Genomic DNA, 18,385 nt, shown 5'->3' with positions numbered 1-18,385 from the left:
AGTTCTAACTGTTAGAGCCTTGTCAAGAGTATTTTCTTTTTCTTTTGGCTCTTCAGGAAGGTTTAGTCAGCCAATGTGTGAATCACGTGGAGTGAGTAGGGTTAGACAATCATAGACGATAACAGTTTTACTAACAGCTAAAAGGATTGTATTTTTTTACTGGGAACATTCAGTGACTGAAATGAGTACAAAGGCATTGTGGAACTGATTTGTAAAGATTGCTGCAATAATGCTGTACATTTCTTTCTTTCTTTCTTCTTAAATTGTATATCTTTTCCTTCCTTCTTCCCCACCCTTCCAGAGGCTCTCCTTATAGAGAATCCCCTTTGGGTCATTTTGAAAGCTATGGAGGGACCCCCTTTTTCCAGGCTCAGAAGATGTTTGTAGATGTGCCAGACAATACAGTGATACTGGATGAGATGACCCTCCGGCACATGGTCCAGGACTGCACAGCTGTAAAAACGCAGTTACTCAAACTCAAACGTCTGTTGCATCAGGTGAGTAAGTAATGATTGCTCCAGCTCCATCTTTGTAACTTGAATACAGATTGGCTTTTTAAAAAAGTTACTTGTGTTTCTAACATGTTTAGTTTTTGGTAGAAACAAAGCCTATAAATAGTACATGCTTTGGGTTTATCTCCAACACCATAAGACAAGAAGAGAAAGAACACAGAACTCTTGTCAGAGACGAAAAGAAAGCTTAACATAGACAATACTTCTGTGATAAGGTTGCTGAAAGATTAGAAGTGTAGTGGTTAATTGAACAGTCTGTTACCAGAACCATGCTTGGGCATTCAGTAACTAATGTAATTTCAGCTTAATGGCAAACAGGATTCCTTTGATTTGAGCTTCAGATTTTCAGTACCTGTTTTCTTTAGAGAGACTAGACCCATAGTAGCAATAGGGCTTGAGCAAAGTCACAGATTATGCTGATGGAAAGTCTCAATTTGTGGTTCAAGAGTACCTTCTTTGTGTAAATATTTAGTGTTAGCTGATAAACAAGGAATGGACTACCAATTTTAAACTGTGGATAGCTTTTATGTGGTTTTAAATCTATTTTTTTGCCTTTGGTATTCTAGCCAAATTTAAAAACTGTGGTTGAGAAAGAACAGCCTGACCTCTTTCAGTTTGTTGTCTGGGTCACCTTTCTCAGGATTGTATGTCTTTGTGTAATATGAACAGGGTCGAAGTCTTGGAATTCCTGTTGGCCACCCAAACCAGACTCCTCTGTCTGCTCAGTAAAGGGTAGCTGAAAGTAAAGCAAGGCTCCTAACGTGGACTCTGAGAGTAACAGTTCTTGGTAATGTCTGTTGTTTCATGTTTCTTGGTGCTGGCTTTTCTGGACTACTATGGCTATTGAATAGTCATTGAAAAGAAGCTTTGTGTGCTGAGCCAGGGGAAAAGAGGATAGAAAGTATCCTTTTGGAATCTGTGGTGCTTGGACTCCTAAGCATACAAGGATTCTATGGTGGAAATGTCCAGACATAAACATTTCAACTTAGATAAACTGTAACTACCAGATAGGCTTTGCTCCACAGTGTTTCTTTGCTTGCTGGTCTGGGAGGAAGTTTTTCTTGTCATAGCTTAGTTTCAAAGGTACAATGCAGTAGAAAGGGGTAGGAAATAGCTAAAATATAATAAATACCTTTTGTGATCTAGTCATTGTTTTAGGGTATATTCCTCAATGATGAAGCATTATTAAATATCAACTGATAAGACCAGGCCCTGTCCAGTAATGAAGTATAGATGATATCTGAGAAGAGGGTGCATTGACAGCTGGTGACCAGTATCATAGGGATCGTCTTCTTTGAAAAACTTCATGTATGCGAAGCTGTGAAGCCCTGAGTGCTTCTTTTCTGTCCCTATAGTCTCTAATGTTAGGTAGCTCACATTGACCAAATGGACTTGTTCTTTATGTAGTGAAAACAAAATTGTGAGGTTAAAATTGCAGAAGATTTTTAGAATATCTTTAGAGTTTTCCAGCTGCAAAATAAATTAAAAACTGGCATCTAAGATTTCATACAACTGACTCTTACATTTTTCCTTTCATTAAAACATACTAACTATTACTATTGTGTTTGTGTAAGTGATATGTATGTGTCTTTGTGACTGCGGGGTGTGGGTGTATGGTCATGTTGTGGGGTGGCCAGAGGGTTACTTTCAGGAGCTGGCTCTACCCTTATCACCATGCTTCCAGGGTCGAACTCAGGTCATCTTTACTTCCTGAGACATCTTGCTGCCCCCTTTTAATTTTACTAAAAAAAAAAAAAAAAATCATGAAGTCTATACATGGTTTTTAAAAGCTTACATACTGTGTGATGGCTTAATCAAAAATATGGAATAGGTTCCTAATCACTTTTTATACGTCACTCAGCCTGTTGGATAAACAGGTTATGTTGTATGACCATAGTTTCAGTAGCTCCACTATGCATGACTTCATTTTGCCATAGACTGAAGCTGTATCCACTGTTTCCTGGATAGTACATATCCTTTTGCCTGGTACATGCCCTCAGTTTGCTGGAGTATATCCTTAATTTATTTCCTAACAGAGGATGAATATACATTTTTAGTTACTTCATAAAGGAGCATCTTTTTATTCTGTACTTATATTTGATTGATCTTATAGCTTATAATTTTGAAAAAGTTAGGCTGAAATCAGAGTAAGAAAAAAATAGAAGATGTTGTTTTTCTAAGATCCTGTTTTAGCTGTTCTGAAGTATGCTGCATTCTGACCCCATTTTTCGCTGTGTTTTGCCTTAAAAAAAATCTGGCTGGTTGGTGGTGGCACACACCTTTAATTGCAGCACTTGGGAGGCAGAAGTAGGCAGATCTCTTGAGTTTGAGCCAGCCTGGTCTACAAAGTGAGTTCTGGGATAGCCAGGGCTACTCAGGGAAACCTTGTCTCAAACAAAACAAAACAAAACAAAACAAAACAATCTGTTCAAGAGATTGAAGATCTTTTAACTTTTACATGCTCTGGTTTTGAGGTGATTTTCAGTGTAAATTTGTTGTAATTGGTTTCCATTTACTGTCTCAGCTGTTACTGACTTTTTAATGAACTCTTTTGGAGTCCATAGAGTGTGACGTGGTGTTAAGTCATGACTATAGCTATTTTGTTACTGACTTTTTAATGAACTCTTTTGGAGTCTGTGGAGTATGACGTGGTGTTAAGTGATGACTATAGCTATTTTCTGTTGTGTTTCTGGAATTTTTAGTAATCAGAAACTAGGATTTCCAAATTAATTCTCATAATCTTTTATTTCATCTACATTACCATTTTGGGGGAATTGACTATGCTTTTGGTGTATTTCCCTAATTTTATGTTCCAGTTCTCTTTTTTCTCAGCTATTTGCAATGTTTCAGTTCCTCAAGCTTTATTGTATATTGTAGGATGAATTGTTAGAAAGTCTTATTAATAAAAAACAAACCCAGTGCCAGTTATTGGTGTGAGTGCTGGAAGATCAGAGAGACAGAACAAGCCACAGCTTCCTCACCTCTCCAATTCCTCAGACTGGAAGCCTCTGAGTCCTCATCCAGATGGATCTCAGCTGAAATGCTGCTAAAAGTTTAAAACCTTAAAAGGGACTCTAGTTCCTGGTTTTCATGCCTTATATACCTTTCTGCTTCCTGCCATAACTTCCTGAGATTAAAGGCGTGAGTCACCATGCCTGGCTGTTTCCAGTGTGGCTTTGAACTCACAGAGATCTGGATGGACATCTGCCTCCAGAATGCTAGGATTATAGGTGTGTGTGCCACCATTTTCTGGCCTCTATGCTTGTCTAGCAGCTGCTCTGTTCTCTGACCCCAGGTAAGTTTATTAAGGTACACAATATCACCACAGTATATAGTTCCTTGATCATACAAACCAGTTATTCCCTTTTTCAAGAGCCATATTAAGTAAACAGCTTTCTGGTCTACCTTATTAATAGTTCAGAGGGCATTTTTTATATTATATCTTTTTAAAAGGATCAGTTTTTGTTTATTTTGGTTTGTCTTTTCTCATCTTACTTTAAACATATAATGATTATCTATTATTATTTACTAGTATTTGAAAGTGAGAAATTAAAAGTTGACATTGGACTCTGCACTTGGACCAGGTTTGCTAATTAGCTGGTCTTCATTTTAAGGTGGTGGGTGGATGGATGAGTGGCCCTCAGCAACAGATAAAGGGTTTTGGTTTTGTTTTTTTTTCCCTAAGGTGCCTATAGTATCTCCATAGATGAAACCTCTGATTTTTGCTTAGAAGAAAAATGAAATTTCTATTAATTTCTTTTGTCACTTTGATCAAAATAGCCTACAAAAACAGCTTGGCTTGCAGATTATAGACCATCATGGTAGGGGACGCATGGTGGAGCAGTAAAGTTTGTGGCAGCAGATCGGCAGGTTAATGTCAGAGCCAGACACAATCTAAACTTCTGAGGCTCCTCTGTCACTGCCTTCCACCACTTAGTCCCTCCTAAGAATTCACCCTTGGTTAAAATAGTGCCACGGGTGGAGAATAAGGTCTGATAGCAAATATGAACCCATGGGCAATATTTTGGATTCAGTCTGTAACATCTGGACATATTAATTTTATTTATTACACAGAATTTCATTAAATTTTCACATTAATACATTCTTTTTGGTGAATGAGGCAGGCAGGGGCTTCTTTTACGTAGCTTTGGTTGTCTCCTGAAACACCTTACAGGCCAGACTGACCTTGAACTCACAGAGATCTGCCTGCCTCTGCTTCCCGAGTGTGAAACACATAAGAGAAGTGAGAAAGGAAAGAACCAGAAGGATTAGAAGTTGGACACTCTTGAGAAAAAGAGTGAAGTCTGTCTCCTTAGTGCCGTAAGCACAGGGCACAGGAGGCACGAAGAAGAAGAGAAGCAGAGATTGTTTTGCCCACTGTCTTTGTCTTCGAGGCCCTATGCACACAGTCAAGGAAAGCCCTGAGGGACAGTGGGAGTGAAGCATGTGAAGGGGGCTCGCTCCACCGCCTTTATCATCCACCACTCCCATGCTCGCGCCTGTGTCATTTTCTCAAGGTTCACATCCATGACTTTGCACCATGTTAGGCAATTGCTGTACCATTGGGCCACATTACCAGCTCTTGGAATCTGTTGTATGAAAGTCCTGTTTATGAGTTTGGACAGAGTCTTCCTTTCCATATAGTGTTTAAAATTGTTAACTGGTGAACTTGGCCTTTACCCCATTTTTATTTGTTGTTGTGCACAGCTGAAGGTCACTTAATACTTTAAATAGGACTTTTGAACATCTCATTCTTGAGCTCTTACAGTTGTGTGGGACATGAAGGACAGTAGCTGTGATCTCATCTTGATAGCCAGAAATGAAGACCTTGAGATTTGTCTCTCAGGGTCACCCGTGTGTGTGTGTGTGTGTGTGTGTGTGTGTGTGTGTGTGTGTGTGTGTAGAGTACATTTTTAAACTATGGCTTTGTATTGTTTTAGGTTAATATTCTGTATGTTTTATTGCACAATTTATGGAATCTTGATGGTATTTTTAAACCCTGAACTTGGAAACTATGGTAATATGATGAAAAAAATACAAAGATGCCTTTAATTTCCTGTAGCCTGCTTCAAAGGCTTTTGGCTGGAGCATATACACATGTGGGAGTGCTTATCTTATTGGGTTTTCACACATGGAAATGTCTCTGTGGTCAGCACCCATCCAGAAGTAGAGCACTAACGGAACAGAATCTCTGCTATAGCTCATTATTCTGTTTTAACAGTGGGACTATTTATTTGTTTCCGAAAAAATCAGTCTGTTCGCCTGTTTTGAACTTGGAAATGAGGTGAAACTATGTAATAGTTCTATCTGACTTCTTTTATCAACACTGTGTTTATGAGTCTTTGTTTATGTTTTGCACCCATGCTCAGTGCTGTTGAATAGTATATTATACAGGTATTTCATTGTTTCACAGTTGACAGGCATTGGGCAGTTTCCAGTTTGGTTTTTGTGACAAGTGCCACTGTAGTGTCCTAGTACGTGTCTTTGGACGAACATATTTATGCACTCTTGGTGTTTTTGTTCCTGAATGGAATGGCTGAGTCTCATAAAGCATGTTGGCATCTACTTCTAGCAGACATTCCAGTGGTTTCCTGAGATTTTGTGCATGCTGCTGTCATCTTTTCATGAGTCCCTTTTGTCATATTACCACGTTCAGCTCTGTTTCGATCTTGGAACAGGAAATGAAGAATTTAAGATAGAGTAATGGAAAAACACCATTATACTTTTTTGTGACATTATATGGGTTGCAATATATTTGGTTTCTATGATTCATGCCCTGTCTTCTCTGGGATGCTTGTCTTCAGAATAAAATAAAAGAATATGCAATAGTTTTTATGAAATGCCAACTGTGACATCTAACTGTTGTGTTCCATATTTCCTTCACTACTCCAGTATTGAGAAATAACCAGGAATTTTTCTTCTCCCTCTGTGTGTGTGTTTCTGGCTATATCTATCTATATCTATATCTATATCCATAGCTAATCTCTATCTGTCTCTCTATATATATATATATCTATCTATCTATATATATATATATATATATATATATAAATGCGCACCATGTACGTCAGTATTTAGGGGGCAGGCAAAGAAAATAGTGAGAGCAGCAGTATCCTCAGTGGTACTTTGAGTTTAGAACATACTGAATGGTTACTTCTTGATGGCAGAAAACCAGAAATGAGGCTGTGGCAAGGAAGGATGAGGGGAGAGAAGGTATGATTTGTAATGTCAGTGGAGACATTAAAATGAATAAAATAGGGACAAGCATGAATCAACCTCAAAGAAAATGTTGAAGGAATGCATAGAAAAATGTAGTAAAGCGTTACTAATATAAAGTTCAGTTTTTCTGAATTTAGCGTCTTTGCCAATACTAAATACATGAGCACGAGCATAGATGGTAAAACCTGTCACCACACAGTTCTCCAGGAACAAAAGTGTATATGAACATCCCATAAAGATTGCATACTGTAGGAGGGCTCAGATATGGAAAATGTGAAACTTCTTGACACTTAGTACCCATGTTGAGAAATGAAACACAGATAAAGGTCCCAGTATGATTCTTTCTGATTGCAAACTCATGTTTACCAGAATCTGGCTTTCCCTATACACATTTTATATACTGTTTCCCCCCACCTCCCTTTCAGCTTCTTTTGGTGATAGGGTCTCATTGTGTGTCCAGGCTGACCCATAGCTCATAGTCCTCTTGCTGTTAGTGAAATGTGCTCCATCTCCCCTGTCTTCTGTTGTGGGCTGAAGGATAGGTTTTTTGTTTGTTTGTTTGTTTGTTTGTTTGTTTGTTTGTCATTCTGTGACAAATGTTCGTACAGTTCTCATGTATTCCTGGTGCAGATGATGCAGAAGTTTTTCTCTCTTCTCTAGTGCCCATTGCCTCTTTCCTGCCTTCCTTCCTCATTGAACCTAGAACCTTGTCTTGCTGCCAGTTCTCAGTGCTGAGGTATCTTTTTTACCCACTAAGTAATCCTATTATTTTGTTTTTCTGTAAAATATTGGTGTCATTTGTTAGATCATATGAAAGTCTCTTGCGATTTGATAGGAGTAGCATTGAACCAGTAAGTATATGGCAGGAAGAATTGACCCCTTAGAATATCTCTATGTCCATGATCATGATATGTTGGTAAGTTGATTTAGTTCTTTAATTTTTTTCAGTAATATTTTATAGATTACTTTAGTTTTACTAAGTTTACTTCTAAAACTGAAAGATTTATTGCTGTTTGTAAGTGCTACCATTTTTTTTTCTTTTTCTTCCTTTCTTTTTCAGTGAGACAGGACATGTATATATATATATATATATATATATATATATATATATATATATATATATATATATATATATAATTTTTTAAGATCAGTAAGTTTCTTGAAGTTCATGAGGTAGGTTCTCTGCATCAAGCCAAACATTAAAGTATATTCCCCACTATAAAGAGTATGCTCAACATTACTTTGGCTGACCAAGTACTTTTGTAGTTTCATACACATTTTAGGATTGGTTTTACTAATTTTCTGAAGCAAGTCAGGCATTTTGGTAGGGATTTATTGAATCTGTGAATTGCTGTGGGCAGTTATTGTTGTGAGGTATATACCAAAGAAGACTTCTTGGACACAGTTTCAAGCCAATAGGAAGTCTTCATTAGCCAACTGGGACAGCACTGGATGTTTTGCCTGAGTGCAGTCCTGAGTTTTTCTCAAGGGGAGCTTTAAGCGCACAGTTGGCATTCTGGGTTGGCATATTTCAGTTAGCAAGAATAATTAGCCAGAAGTAGAACTACAGAAGCCAAACAGCAAGGCTTTCCTAGAACTGTAGTCTTTGCTTGATTAGGACTTTGTTCTCCTTTGGCAGGTGTTGCTGCCTATGTGCTGGATTTCAAGGCCTGAATGGTTCTTCAATCATGGCATCCTTGTGCTAAGGTCTCAGGGCCTGTTACAGTATGAAAAGTTGAGAGCTGTAATTGTTTGATTGAGTTGCCTACATTGTTACATAGGTGTCCCCAAAGACAACTCTGCTTCCTTTAAGATTCAGTTAATTGTTACTTTATCACTCTCCATACTCTATGAAATACCCTTTGAATGCTAAAGAGTGTGATAGTATTGAAACTAGAAAGAAAGAGAACCTTACTTTTTATTGCAAGCCAGTGCATAATAAACCATAGGTTAACCTTAGCTATGAAGTATTGAAATGGGTTCTGTTCACAAGTTATGCTTTTTAGTGAAGTAAACCAATATAAAGTGATTAAAAATCATTGCATGTAATAAGAATAAACACTATTTAATAGAAATTTTTATAATTCTATGTGTACAGATATATACATACATATATGCATTTAGACATATTCATGTATGCATATGTAGAGTACCTGGATGTGACAGGAAGTTTACTTCATTCTGTGTGTCATGTCCCACTCTCCACAGAAAAATACCATATTTAGTTAGACAAGCAGGAGTATACTCAAAGTTTCAAATCTAATAAACTATATATGTGGGTTTTAAATGATAAATAATGAAATTATCACTGTGTAGATAAAGCACTCAATCAGTAGGTCTACAGAGTGATGTTTTTGATACTTTATAAAGAAACTGAAACAAAATGTTTGTTCTAAAGGAAGCCTGAATATTTAATCATTGTTTAATTCATAGATGATAAATGATTAAGCAGAATGGCTAGCTTTTAGTTTGGGATGACATACAAGTATTACAATAATTAGAAGAATGGTGTATTACAAAGGGTAATTATGCGTTGTATTAACTGTGTAAGATTTAATCTTTCTTATAGGCCTAGTATAATTCAACCAATATCTTAGCAGCGTTACATTTGGAACTTGTGAAAATGAGTCCACAATTGGAAATGTTAATGGATTTGTAAACATTGAAAAAGACCAGGAGAAAGAAAAACAAAAATCAAACCTTTAGAGAAGGATACTGTACTAACACAGAACAGTGAGTGAGAATGGGAAGCAGAAAAGCACTGAAGAATTTACTAATTAAAACAGATTTTTAAAAAGAAATATTGAGATCACTCAATAGTACAGACCAATAGGATAGAAGAGATTGCTTGGAGCTAAATGTTTTCAAAGCATCAAAATGGGAAAAAATTAGAAAAAAAATGAAGTGTGTGTTTCCCTCCCTCCCTTTCTCTTCCTCCTTTCTTCCTTATGTATTTTGGGCAGTAGTGATGAGCAATGTCTCGTTAGGTGCTCCACGCTGGCAAGCTTCATATTGTAGCTCAGCCCTGAATGTTAGGATTATAGGCATGTACTACCATGCCTAGCTAAAAGTAATGTTTTTAAGTGCATGTGTGTGGTGGGGCGGGTAGTATAGAAAGACATTTCCAGATTCAAAGATGCATTACTTAGGTTTAATGCTAAATTTAAACATAGATTTTACAGATAGTATTTTCTATCTGTGATGAGTTGTTCCATGCATTTCAACATTCTTTTATATTTTTAAATGTCAGGATTTTTCTTTTGTTTAAGATGCTTTACCTCAGCCATCTGTTAGGATCAACTCATTTCTGAAAAACTGAAAATCAGTCTTTATAAATCTCTGCTTTTTACATCCTCAAACGTTGCTTGTATTATTAGATTTTAAACACGATAGACCAGTTACTGACATTAGTACTCAAAATTGTTAGTTGACATTGTGAACTGTATTCAATGTGATTTGCTTGTTTATATATCTTTGAACTTACTAACAAACATTGTGCAACAACCATTTGAAAATGAAAAGAAGCCTTTTCCCATCCTCTGCTTCTTTCTTGAGATGCCTCTATGGCTGGCTCTAGCCTGTCTGAACACAAAGCAGCTTTGTTGACATCACTGATGATGCTTGTCAGCACAGGCTGGTCAGTGCTGCCAGAATCTTTTGCTAACTAGTTCAAGTATTGATGTCCGTTGCAGCTGCTCTGGAACTCATAGGAAGACCCCAGCTTTTGCAAACTCATGAGAGAACCTCCTGGGTAAGATGGCATTTACCAGGTTTTCCAGTGGTTAAATGTGGAAGTGATGTATCAGGCTGGAAGTTTACTTTCATGCTGTCTCAAAAACAAAAACCAAACAAACAAACCAAAAAACCACTGGAAGAAGGCTGGCTGACAGTAACCCTTACATGCTTCCAGATGAGAAGATGTATTCATTTTTAATAAAATGGCAATATGGACTTGGGATGTAGCTCAGTGGTGGAGTTCTTGCCTGCTGGGAACAAGACCCTGGATTCAACTCTTAGTCTGAAAACACATCTTTTTTTGTTATTCATTGATGAATACATTAGCATAAGTACATTTAGAATTTAAAGTCTAAAGAAACTGCTGATACTTCACTCAGTAAAAATCCAGAATATTCAGGCAGTCAGTTAACCAAATTGCGCATGCTTTGTTCAGTTGGTATGCTTTATATCTTATTTTCTTATTTATGTGCTTATGTAGAACACAGAAAACAGTGTCCAATGTAAATGCTATGTCCTTAGTGTGTGCAATGTGAAGTCAAAAATCATGTGTGAAGTTATTTCTTAGTATCATTTATTAAATGAATTAGTGTATTAATGTTGTGTGTGTGTGTGTGTGTGTGTGTGTGTGTGTGTGTGTGTGTGTGTGTGTGTAGAGCAGAGGGCAAAGCACAGCTTGGAAGAGTCTGTTTCCTTCCTCCACCTTGTGGTTCCTGGGAGTTGAACTTAGGTCATCAAGCTTGGTCACAAGCGCCCTTACTGCCAAACCATCTTTAAAAATAAAATGTTTTCAGTCCATGTATAATTTTCTTCCTTATGTTTCTACATACCTCAGAAGTATTTTCTAGTTTTGGCCCAGATACTTTCATCTTAGGGTTAAATAGAATACTATCACTATGAGTGTCTTATTTAAGGGAGGAGTAGTCTTCCAAATTAAATTCAGGTGGAGAGTTTGTAGAGGATCATTAAACTCTTGTGCTTTGATCTAAGTCAAAGCCTACTTCCCCTTTGATCTTCTAAATCTAAATTGCTAGGCTTTAAAAAATATAATGCAAAATTAAAAAAATAAGATGTAGAAACAATTTAATTATTAATAATTCCTAGGTATCTTAGGCTAGCCTATATAGTTTTCCCCAGTTTTTACAAAATTAGTTTGGGGATTGGAGAGAGAGCCCAGTTGGTAGAGTGCATTTCTGCCTGCATGAAGCCTTTGGTTTGGTTCCAGCTCCCCCATTAAACTAAGCATGGTGGCATCTTGCCTGTAATCCCAGCACTTGAGGATGAGTCAGGAAGGAAGGGAATTCAAGGTCATCCTTAGCTATGCAGCAGGTTTGAGTCTAGCTTGGGCTTCATAGCACCCTGCCTGGAGTGGGGGGATAATGAGTATATTGTGCCTTGGTTTTTAAATTGACTTCTAATCTTAGTTCCCTGATAATAAAGGAGAGTGTTGGTATGAAGTAAATTCCTAAGGATGTGTCAGTACCTTTGTAGCATAGAGCAGGAGTTTGGTGCTTTACTATCAGCTACAGAAGTTAGCTTTTTCAAAAGTATCATAAATGAAGTCATTGCATAATAACACCAGCTTATGGCTTCTTCTACCTTCCTCGTTAGTACACTGCTTTACTTGGTTACCTGTCCCTCCACCCACTTCTGCTCAGGTCTCTTCCTCCTTACTGCACCCTCTCCCATGTTTCCATCCAAAGTTCTGTGTAGCTCAGACTGCTTCTGACCCTTTTCAGTGTCCCTTGTGCTGAGACAGCAGGCATATGCTGAGATCTTTTGTTTTTGTATGTGCAATTACATTCCTTTTATGTTATTGAACTAGCCTTGCATTTGTAGAATTAATTCCATTTGTTCTTAACATATCTTGCTTTTTAGATACGTTGAATCTGATTATCAGTATTATGTCAAAAGAGTCTTGCATCTTTGTTGTGAAGAATATTGGTCATATTTTACTTACACTTTTTTTTTTTTTTTTTTGCCTTGTCAGGGATATGGATTGATAGGATCATTTTAAACTTTGAAAAACTTTAAAATGTAAATTCATTTTCATTGATGGTCATAGCCTCACACAGGGTACTTTTTTTAATCTTCGATGAGTTTAAAAACTTTCTACTCTCTTTCTGCTCTCTCTCCTCCCATACTCCACCCTCCACGCATGGTCTCTTTCTCTCTTTCCCTCTCTCTCTTTCTCTCTCTCCCTCTCTCCCAATAAAGCTCTAGAAAGGTAAAAACAAAAAAGCTTTCTAGTTTTAGGGAAATTTCTCCTTTTTTTTTAAAGTAAGTTTTCCAATTTGTATACCTAGAACTGTGTAGATTGGCTCTTGATTATCAACATCTGAGAGATTTTAATGACCCAGTGTTTTCACTCCTGGTACTCGTCTTGGTCTACATTTCCCCTGTCTACCTTTGGCACTTATGCTACATGTTTTCATAGTTTCTAAAGAACCAGTGTTTTGGTTGTTGTTTTGTTTGCTTGTTTGAGGCAGGGTTCCTGGCTGGCCTGGAACTTGCCTGCCTCATTGCCTCCCAGTGCTGGGAATAAAGGCAGTCGCTATCACACCTGGCCAAAGAAACTGTTACTGGTTTCATTGATTGCTTTTTGCTTCATTACTTCCCACTCCTTACTGTTTAGTGTCTTTTCTCTACTTGTTCTTGGTCTGTTATGTTCTGGTTACTGGTGTGACGGACTTACTGATGTCAGCCTTTCTCACCGCCACTTCCTTAACGCTGCTTTAGTTGCATTCCATACACGTTGGTCTATAACATCGTTCTCTTAGTTACCCATGACTTTCTCTTTAGACGTATGGGTGATGAGAGGTTTCCTTTCCTTTTTAACTTCTGAGAGTCTCCCTGTTACTGAGGTGAACTCGTCTTTCCAGGACCTCGTTAGTGTGTTCAGTCCTTTGACTAGTACAGAGCTTCTTAAACTCTGAGTTTCTGTGTTTCATGCGTGACTTTCGTCTGTGACATCAGTGACAATGTGACACCTTTTGTTATTGCCCCCACACACTCCAGAGCAGACTGTGAATTTCATTTTCCTGGTCACTATTTTTTCTCTTTGTGGATTATATTGGATCATTTCTGTTAAGTTTTCATATACTGATAGTGAGCCTTTAAAGTGAATATAACATTTTAAAATTATTTTTACCTTATACATTTTATTTGTGGAGGAAGACATTTTCTTCTATTTACTTAAAGAGTTCACCTTTACTTTTGAAACTTTTTCTGATAACTTGTTAATATACCTTTTCTAGTTAATTATAAATTCTGTGCCATTTATGGCTTTGGTGTTTGTATGAGTTGGCATTTTTCTGTTTGAAGTTTTTCATCTTGTTTTAGTTCTTTAGTGAAACACACACACACACACACACACACACACACACACACACACACACACACACACACACCTTTCCTAGAGCAGGGAAAGGTCAGATAGACTTCAGTCTACAAGCTCTGGATTGAAACCATAGTTCAGTCAGGTGCTGAGCAGAGACTAGCTGGTGCCTGCTGGGTGTGCTTTTACTTTCTTGGCTATCTTTCAAACTTTGATAAGCTGTTCAAGAGCAATTGTGTTTTGGATGTACCTAAGAATTTAGATGCAATTTAATGGTTTTTCTGGTATTTTTCAACCCTGGTATTTTCATCTTGGCTGAACTCTCTCTTTTCTTTCACCCAGGAAACTTGGGCCTGCTTGCTTCCTTGCTTTATTTATTTATTTATTTATTTATTTATTTGGCCCTGCTGCATGTGTCCCACAACTACACACAGAGTCATTAACAGTGTGTGCTGTGTTTTCTCTTTTTCTTTGGGGTTCTGAACAATGAGCAGGAAGATGTTTGGAACTAGGCTAAATTTTCAGAGCTTCTTTTTCTCAAGTATACTTTTTTATAAGGCTTAGCCTGCATTGGTATGTCATGTCATTAGCGTAGAGATAGACTTCTCATTGAGCTGTGTCTTGTAAAATAATCACTCCATTCCTACCTTCTTCCCTTTCTCTTTGTTTTAAAACCACTTTCAAAATTTAATGTTCCGGGGCTAGGAGGGATGAGTCAGTGAGTCAAGAGACTTGTCTTGAAAACACAAGGATCTGATCCTTGATCCCCGATCCCCAGTACCCATGGGTGAAATGTCTGGTGTGTGGTGGCACTGGGAAGGCAGAGAGAGATGATTCCTAGCTGAACTGGTAAGTCGTAAGCCAGTGGAAGACTGTCTCAAAAGAAATGGATGCCATTCCCGAGGATGGCACATGCATATACACAAAATGCCATTCCTGAGGATGGCACATACATATGCATGCATACACACACACACACACACACACACACACACACACACACACACACTCTTCTGAGAACTTTTACTGTTAACAGGATACTACCTCTCTCCTCAGGTCTTAGTGTGTACAATATCACTAGTAGAAATGTAATTTATCTAATGCTGAGAATCTGGCAAATGCTTGCAAGTTAATCTGTATTGCTTGCTAAGCCTTGTTAAATACACATTCTTCGGCCCATCTCTGTGGATTCTGATTGAATAGACGTAATCTATAACAAATAGCCTAAATGCCCCCCTCTTCTGTTCAGACCTTCAGTCTCAGTTCAGGTAAGTCCCTGGTCATGTGGACTCTGGACATGTGTGACTAAGGAAGGCAGTATTCTTGGTGTTGTTGAAGTTGTGCTGCCTTGCTGGGCCTCAGTTCCTCAATATCACCTCCAGCTCATTCTGTGCTGGTTCATCTTTCTTGAGATTGTCTCTTTGAGTCTTTGAACTTTTTTTTCTTTTATAGTAAGTCAGTTCAGCAAAGACTAGAACTTACTAGTATCCTCTCATTTACATTATGGTGTTTAAAGATAAAATACTTTGTGTTTTCACTTTTTTCTTAGGGAGGTACATTTTGTAGCTAGTAGAGTGCTAAAGACATACTTATAATAAGTTTGAACTTGTAGTATGCAGATTTTACGGCACCATCTCATTAAGACATAGAACATTTCCAGCTTCCTCTTATATGTCCCTCAACATTCCTCCCCACTCAGTACCCTGTATGTGTCTATTCTGGATTTTCAGCACTGTATATCATTTGGCCTTTTTTCAAACGTCTTATGTAGAGTCACGTGACACATGTTCTCATGTATCTAGTGTTTAATCAAATGATTTTTATGGCCATGCTTTGATGAGTTTTAAAATGCTATTTCTAAGTTGTTTATACTCAAAAATCTATCTCAATCAAAGAAAATTCAACTGGATTTCCCTTTTTTTTTTTTTTCTTAGCTGAGTTCGTTTTAAATGTCTTTAGGATGTTTCCTATAGTTCTTTTCTAACTCTAACATTCAGTGTTTTTGCTGTTTCCTTGGGTTATCTTTACCCACTTTCCTTTCCCTCCACATTTTCTTCTGCCCATGCGGAGGTGAGAGGGTCTTTCTGAAGTCTCATCTCTTGTTCTGGGCCAGTGTTTGAGCTGGGAGAGTTGGAGTTCAAGTGAATGTTGGATATTATTGTACTAATCTTTCATTCTTGACCTTTTTTCCTGGTAGCATGATGGAAGTGGATCATTGCATGATGTTGAGCTATCATTACCATCCAGTCCAGAGCCTGAAGACGGTGATCAGATATACAAGGTATGGCTAGGTACTTATGCTGAAGATTTCAAAGTTTTTACGATAAAAATAATATGGCGATAACATTTTAAGCTTTGAATAATAGAGGTATTAAAATCCTAGAGCTTTTAGCAGACTGTAGTGACAAATGCCTATAGATCCCACTAATCAGGAGGCTGACTTGAAATCTGCCTGTGCTACACAGTGAGTTCAAGGCTGGCCCGGACAATGTAGCGAGATACTGTCACAAAAATGTCTGAGATTGTAGCTCATTGGCCGAATACTTGTTTAACATCCACAAGGCTGTGAGTCAGATCAATCCCTACAACAGAAAACAGGCCAACCTAGATCTTTGCATTCTGGGAAAACTATCAGATTTCCTCTGAACCTTTGCCACTGTATGAAAGTAAAATGATAGCCCTGTGATGCTTTAACTTAAATTTATCCCTTGTCAGTTAGAAAGTAATTTGACCCTGTGTTACTACTGTTGCTTATAACCATGAATAATAATTATCAAAATAAAGTTTCCAATAAAAATAAAATGGTATACATATTCATATATATATTCTATATATTCATAAAATTAAAATATTCAGGAGTGTGATTACCCTTCCCATGTCTGAAAATTTAATCAGTTGGAAGTATTATAATTCTCATGATCTTTAGATTTTAGTGGATAGCTTTTACAACTATTTCTTAAGCATATACAGATATTCTTGACTCATTTAATATTTTCAAGATAAAGCATTTACATCCCATTTCCTCAAGCTGTAATTGCCCATGTTTGCTAGTCATTGCAATAACAGATAATCTCAGAACATTAGTGACTTAACATAATGCTAAATCTCACTTAATTACACATGGTCTGTTTATTAGCTGAAATTCTGTTGTATTCATCTTCAATCTGAGAGCCAACTTGAATGATCAGCCCTGTGGTATGACATAGCATTGTTGTATAAAGGAAGAACAACTTAAAGAAATTCATATGAATTCTGCTTGGACATAGCAAATGCTGCCATATTTCATTTGGAAAACAAGTTGTGAACTTGCAAATGTTCAAACAGTACCTTGATGCTAGGACCGATATACCAGTTTTGAATAATCTTAATTATATAGAATTTGTTTCTGCTAATCAGTGTCTGTAAAACAGTATTTTAGTATTTTCTGTTTCTTTAACAATTACCACTCATGTCTGTGAGAGTCGGCAAGCCTTGAATGTGGTCTCATCCTGACCTTGAGGTACAAAACATCCTTCATCATGTTTTCACCTCAATGTTAATGATATTTATTTCTTAGGATTTTGTGTAATGTGTTATATACATCAAATCATAATGACTTTGTTTTCTGTACAGGGTAGAAATGTGTCCTTAGTGTATTCTTGTATCTTTCATGTTCTCTAAACCATCTTTTTTCCTCTTACGAATTTTCACTTCCTAAGCTCTTTATCTTCAAGTCCAACTTTTATGGTTTTTCCTAATTAACCTCTGATTTTTTCCCTGTCATTTGGATGACTTCTGTCATATCCCCAAAACCTGTGTTTAGTGTTTACTTGTTATCTTTTATTAAAATAATTGCATTTCTAAAACTTAAAAAAGACAATTTCTTTTTTTTTTTTTTTTTTTTTTTTTTTGGTTTTTCAAGACAGGGTTTCTCTGTGAAGCTTTGCACCTTTCCTGGAATTCACTTGGTAGCCCAGGCTGGCCTCGAACTCACAGAGATCCACCTGGCTCTGCTAACCGAGTGCTGGGATTAAAGGTGCGTGCCACCACCGCCTGGCCAAAAGATAATTTTTTGCATGTATATTAATTATATTCACCCTAAATCTCTATTGGATTTTATCTGAAGGAGATGACATATTTTGCTCAGTAACAACACATAATCATTATTTGTTTGCATGTTTTTGTTCTAGAAAATTCTTTCATGAAAATATACATTCTGATTTCTTATAGTACTTCCTCAGTATATGTATATATGTGGATAATTGAGTAGTGGTACACAAAATGGGCTAAGGATAGGTTAACACTACTTGCCATTTTGGAAATGTTGTCAGAATATTGCTAAGCTTGACAAAGACTTCCATTTTACAGTATTGGCTATTTCTATAGGTTGATGAAGTTTGTGCCTTTCACTTGAATTCAGTCAGTGCTTGTCAGGAAAGTGGCTCATTGAAGAACACTCTCTGGTACTCAGCTGACATATTAATCTTTTGCTGAGTTCTGAGCCAATCTTGAAATTTCTCCTGTATATTAATTAACACCATTCCCTCTGTCTGCCCTTCCCTTGATGTTTTCTGACAGACAACTTATAAGTGTCCCTTGAAAT

At 37.2% G+C, this 18,385-nt stretch overlaps 1 protein-coding gene across 5 annotated transcripts in view; it reads left to right on the top strand.

Annotated features, from left to right (window-relative positions):
* Positions 1-18,385, top strand: part of Ccser2 (coiled-coil serine rich protein 2) — a 129,485-nt gene that overhangs the window by 86,200 nt on the left and 24,900 nt on the right. For all 5 annotated transcript variants that reach the window (XM_036198906.1, XM_036198911.1, XM_036198909.1 and 2 more), the window contains 2 exons: positions 302-497; positions 16,001-16,084. In XM_036198906.1, the coding sequence (XP_036054799.1) occupies positions 302-497; positions 16,001-16,084 (280 nt within the window). The remainder of the gene's footprint in view (positions 1-301; positions 498-16,000; positions 16,085-18,385) is intronic.

This window comes from Onychomys torridus, chromosome 9, assembly GCF_903995425.1.
Source record: "Onychomys torridus chromosome 9, mOncTor1.1, whole genome shotgun sequence".
Taxonomy (NCBI): domain Eukaryota; kingdom Metazoa; phylum Chordata; class Mammalia; order Rodentia; family Cricetidae; genus Onychomys; species Onychomys torridus.
The sequence above is the reverse complement of the archived record's forward strand: the minus strand, read 5'-3'. Positions and strand labels throughout refer to the sequence as shown.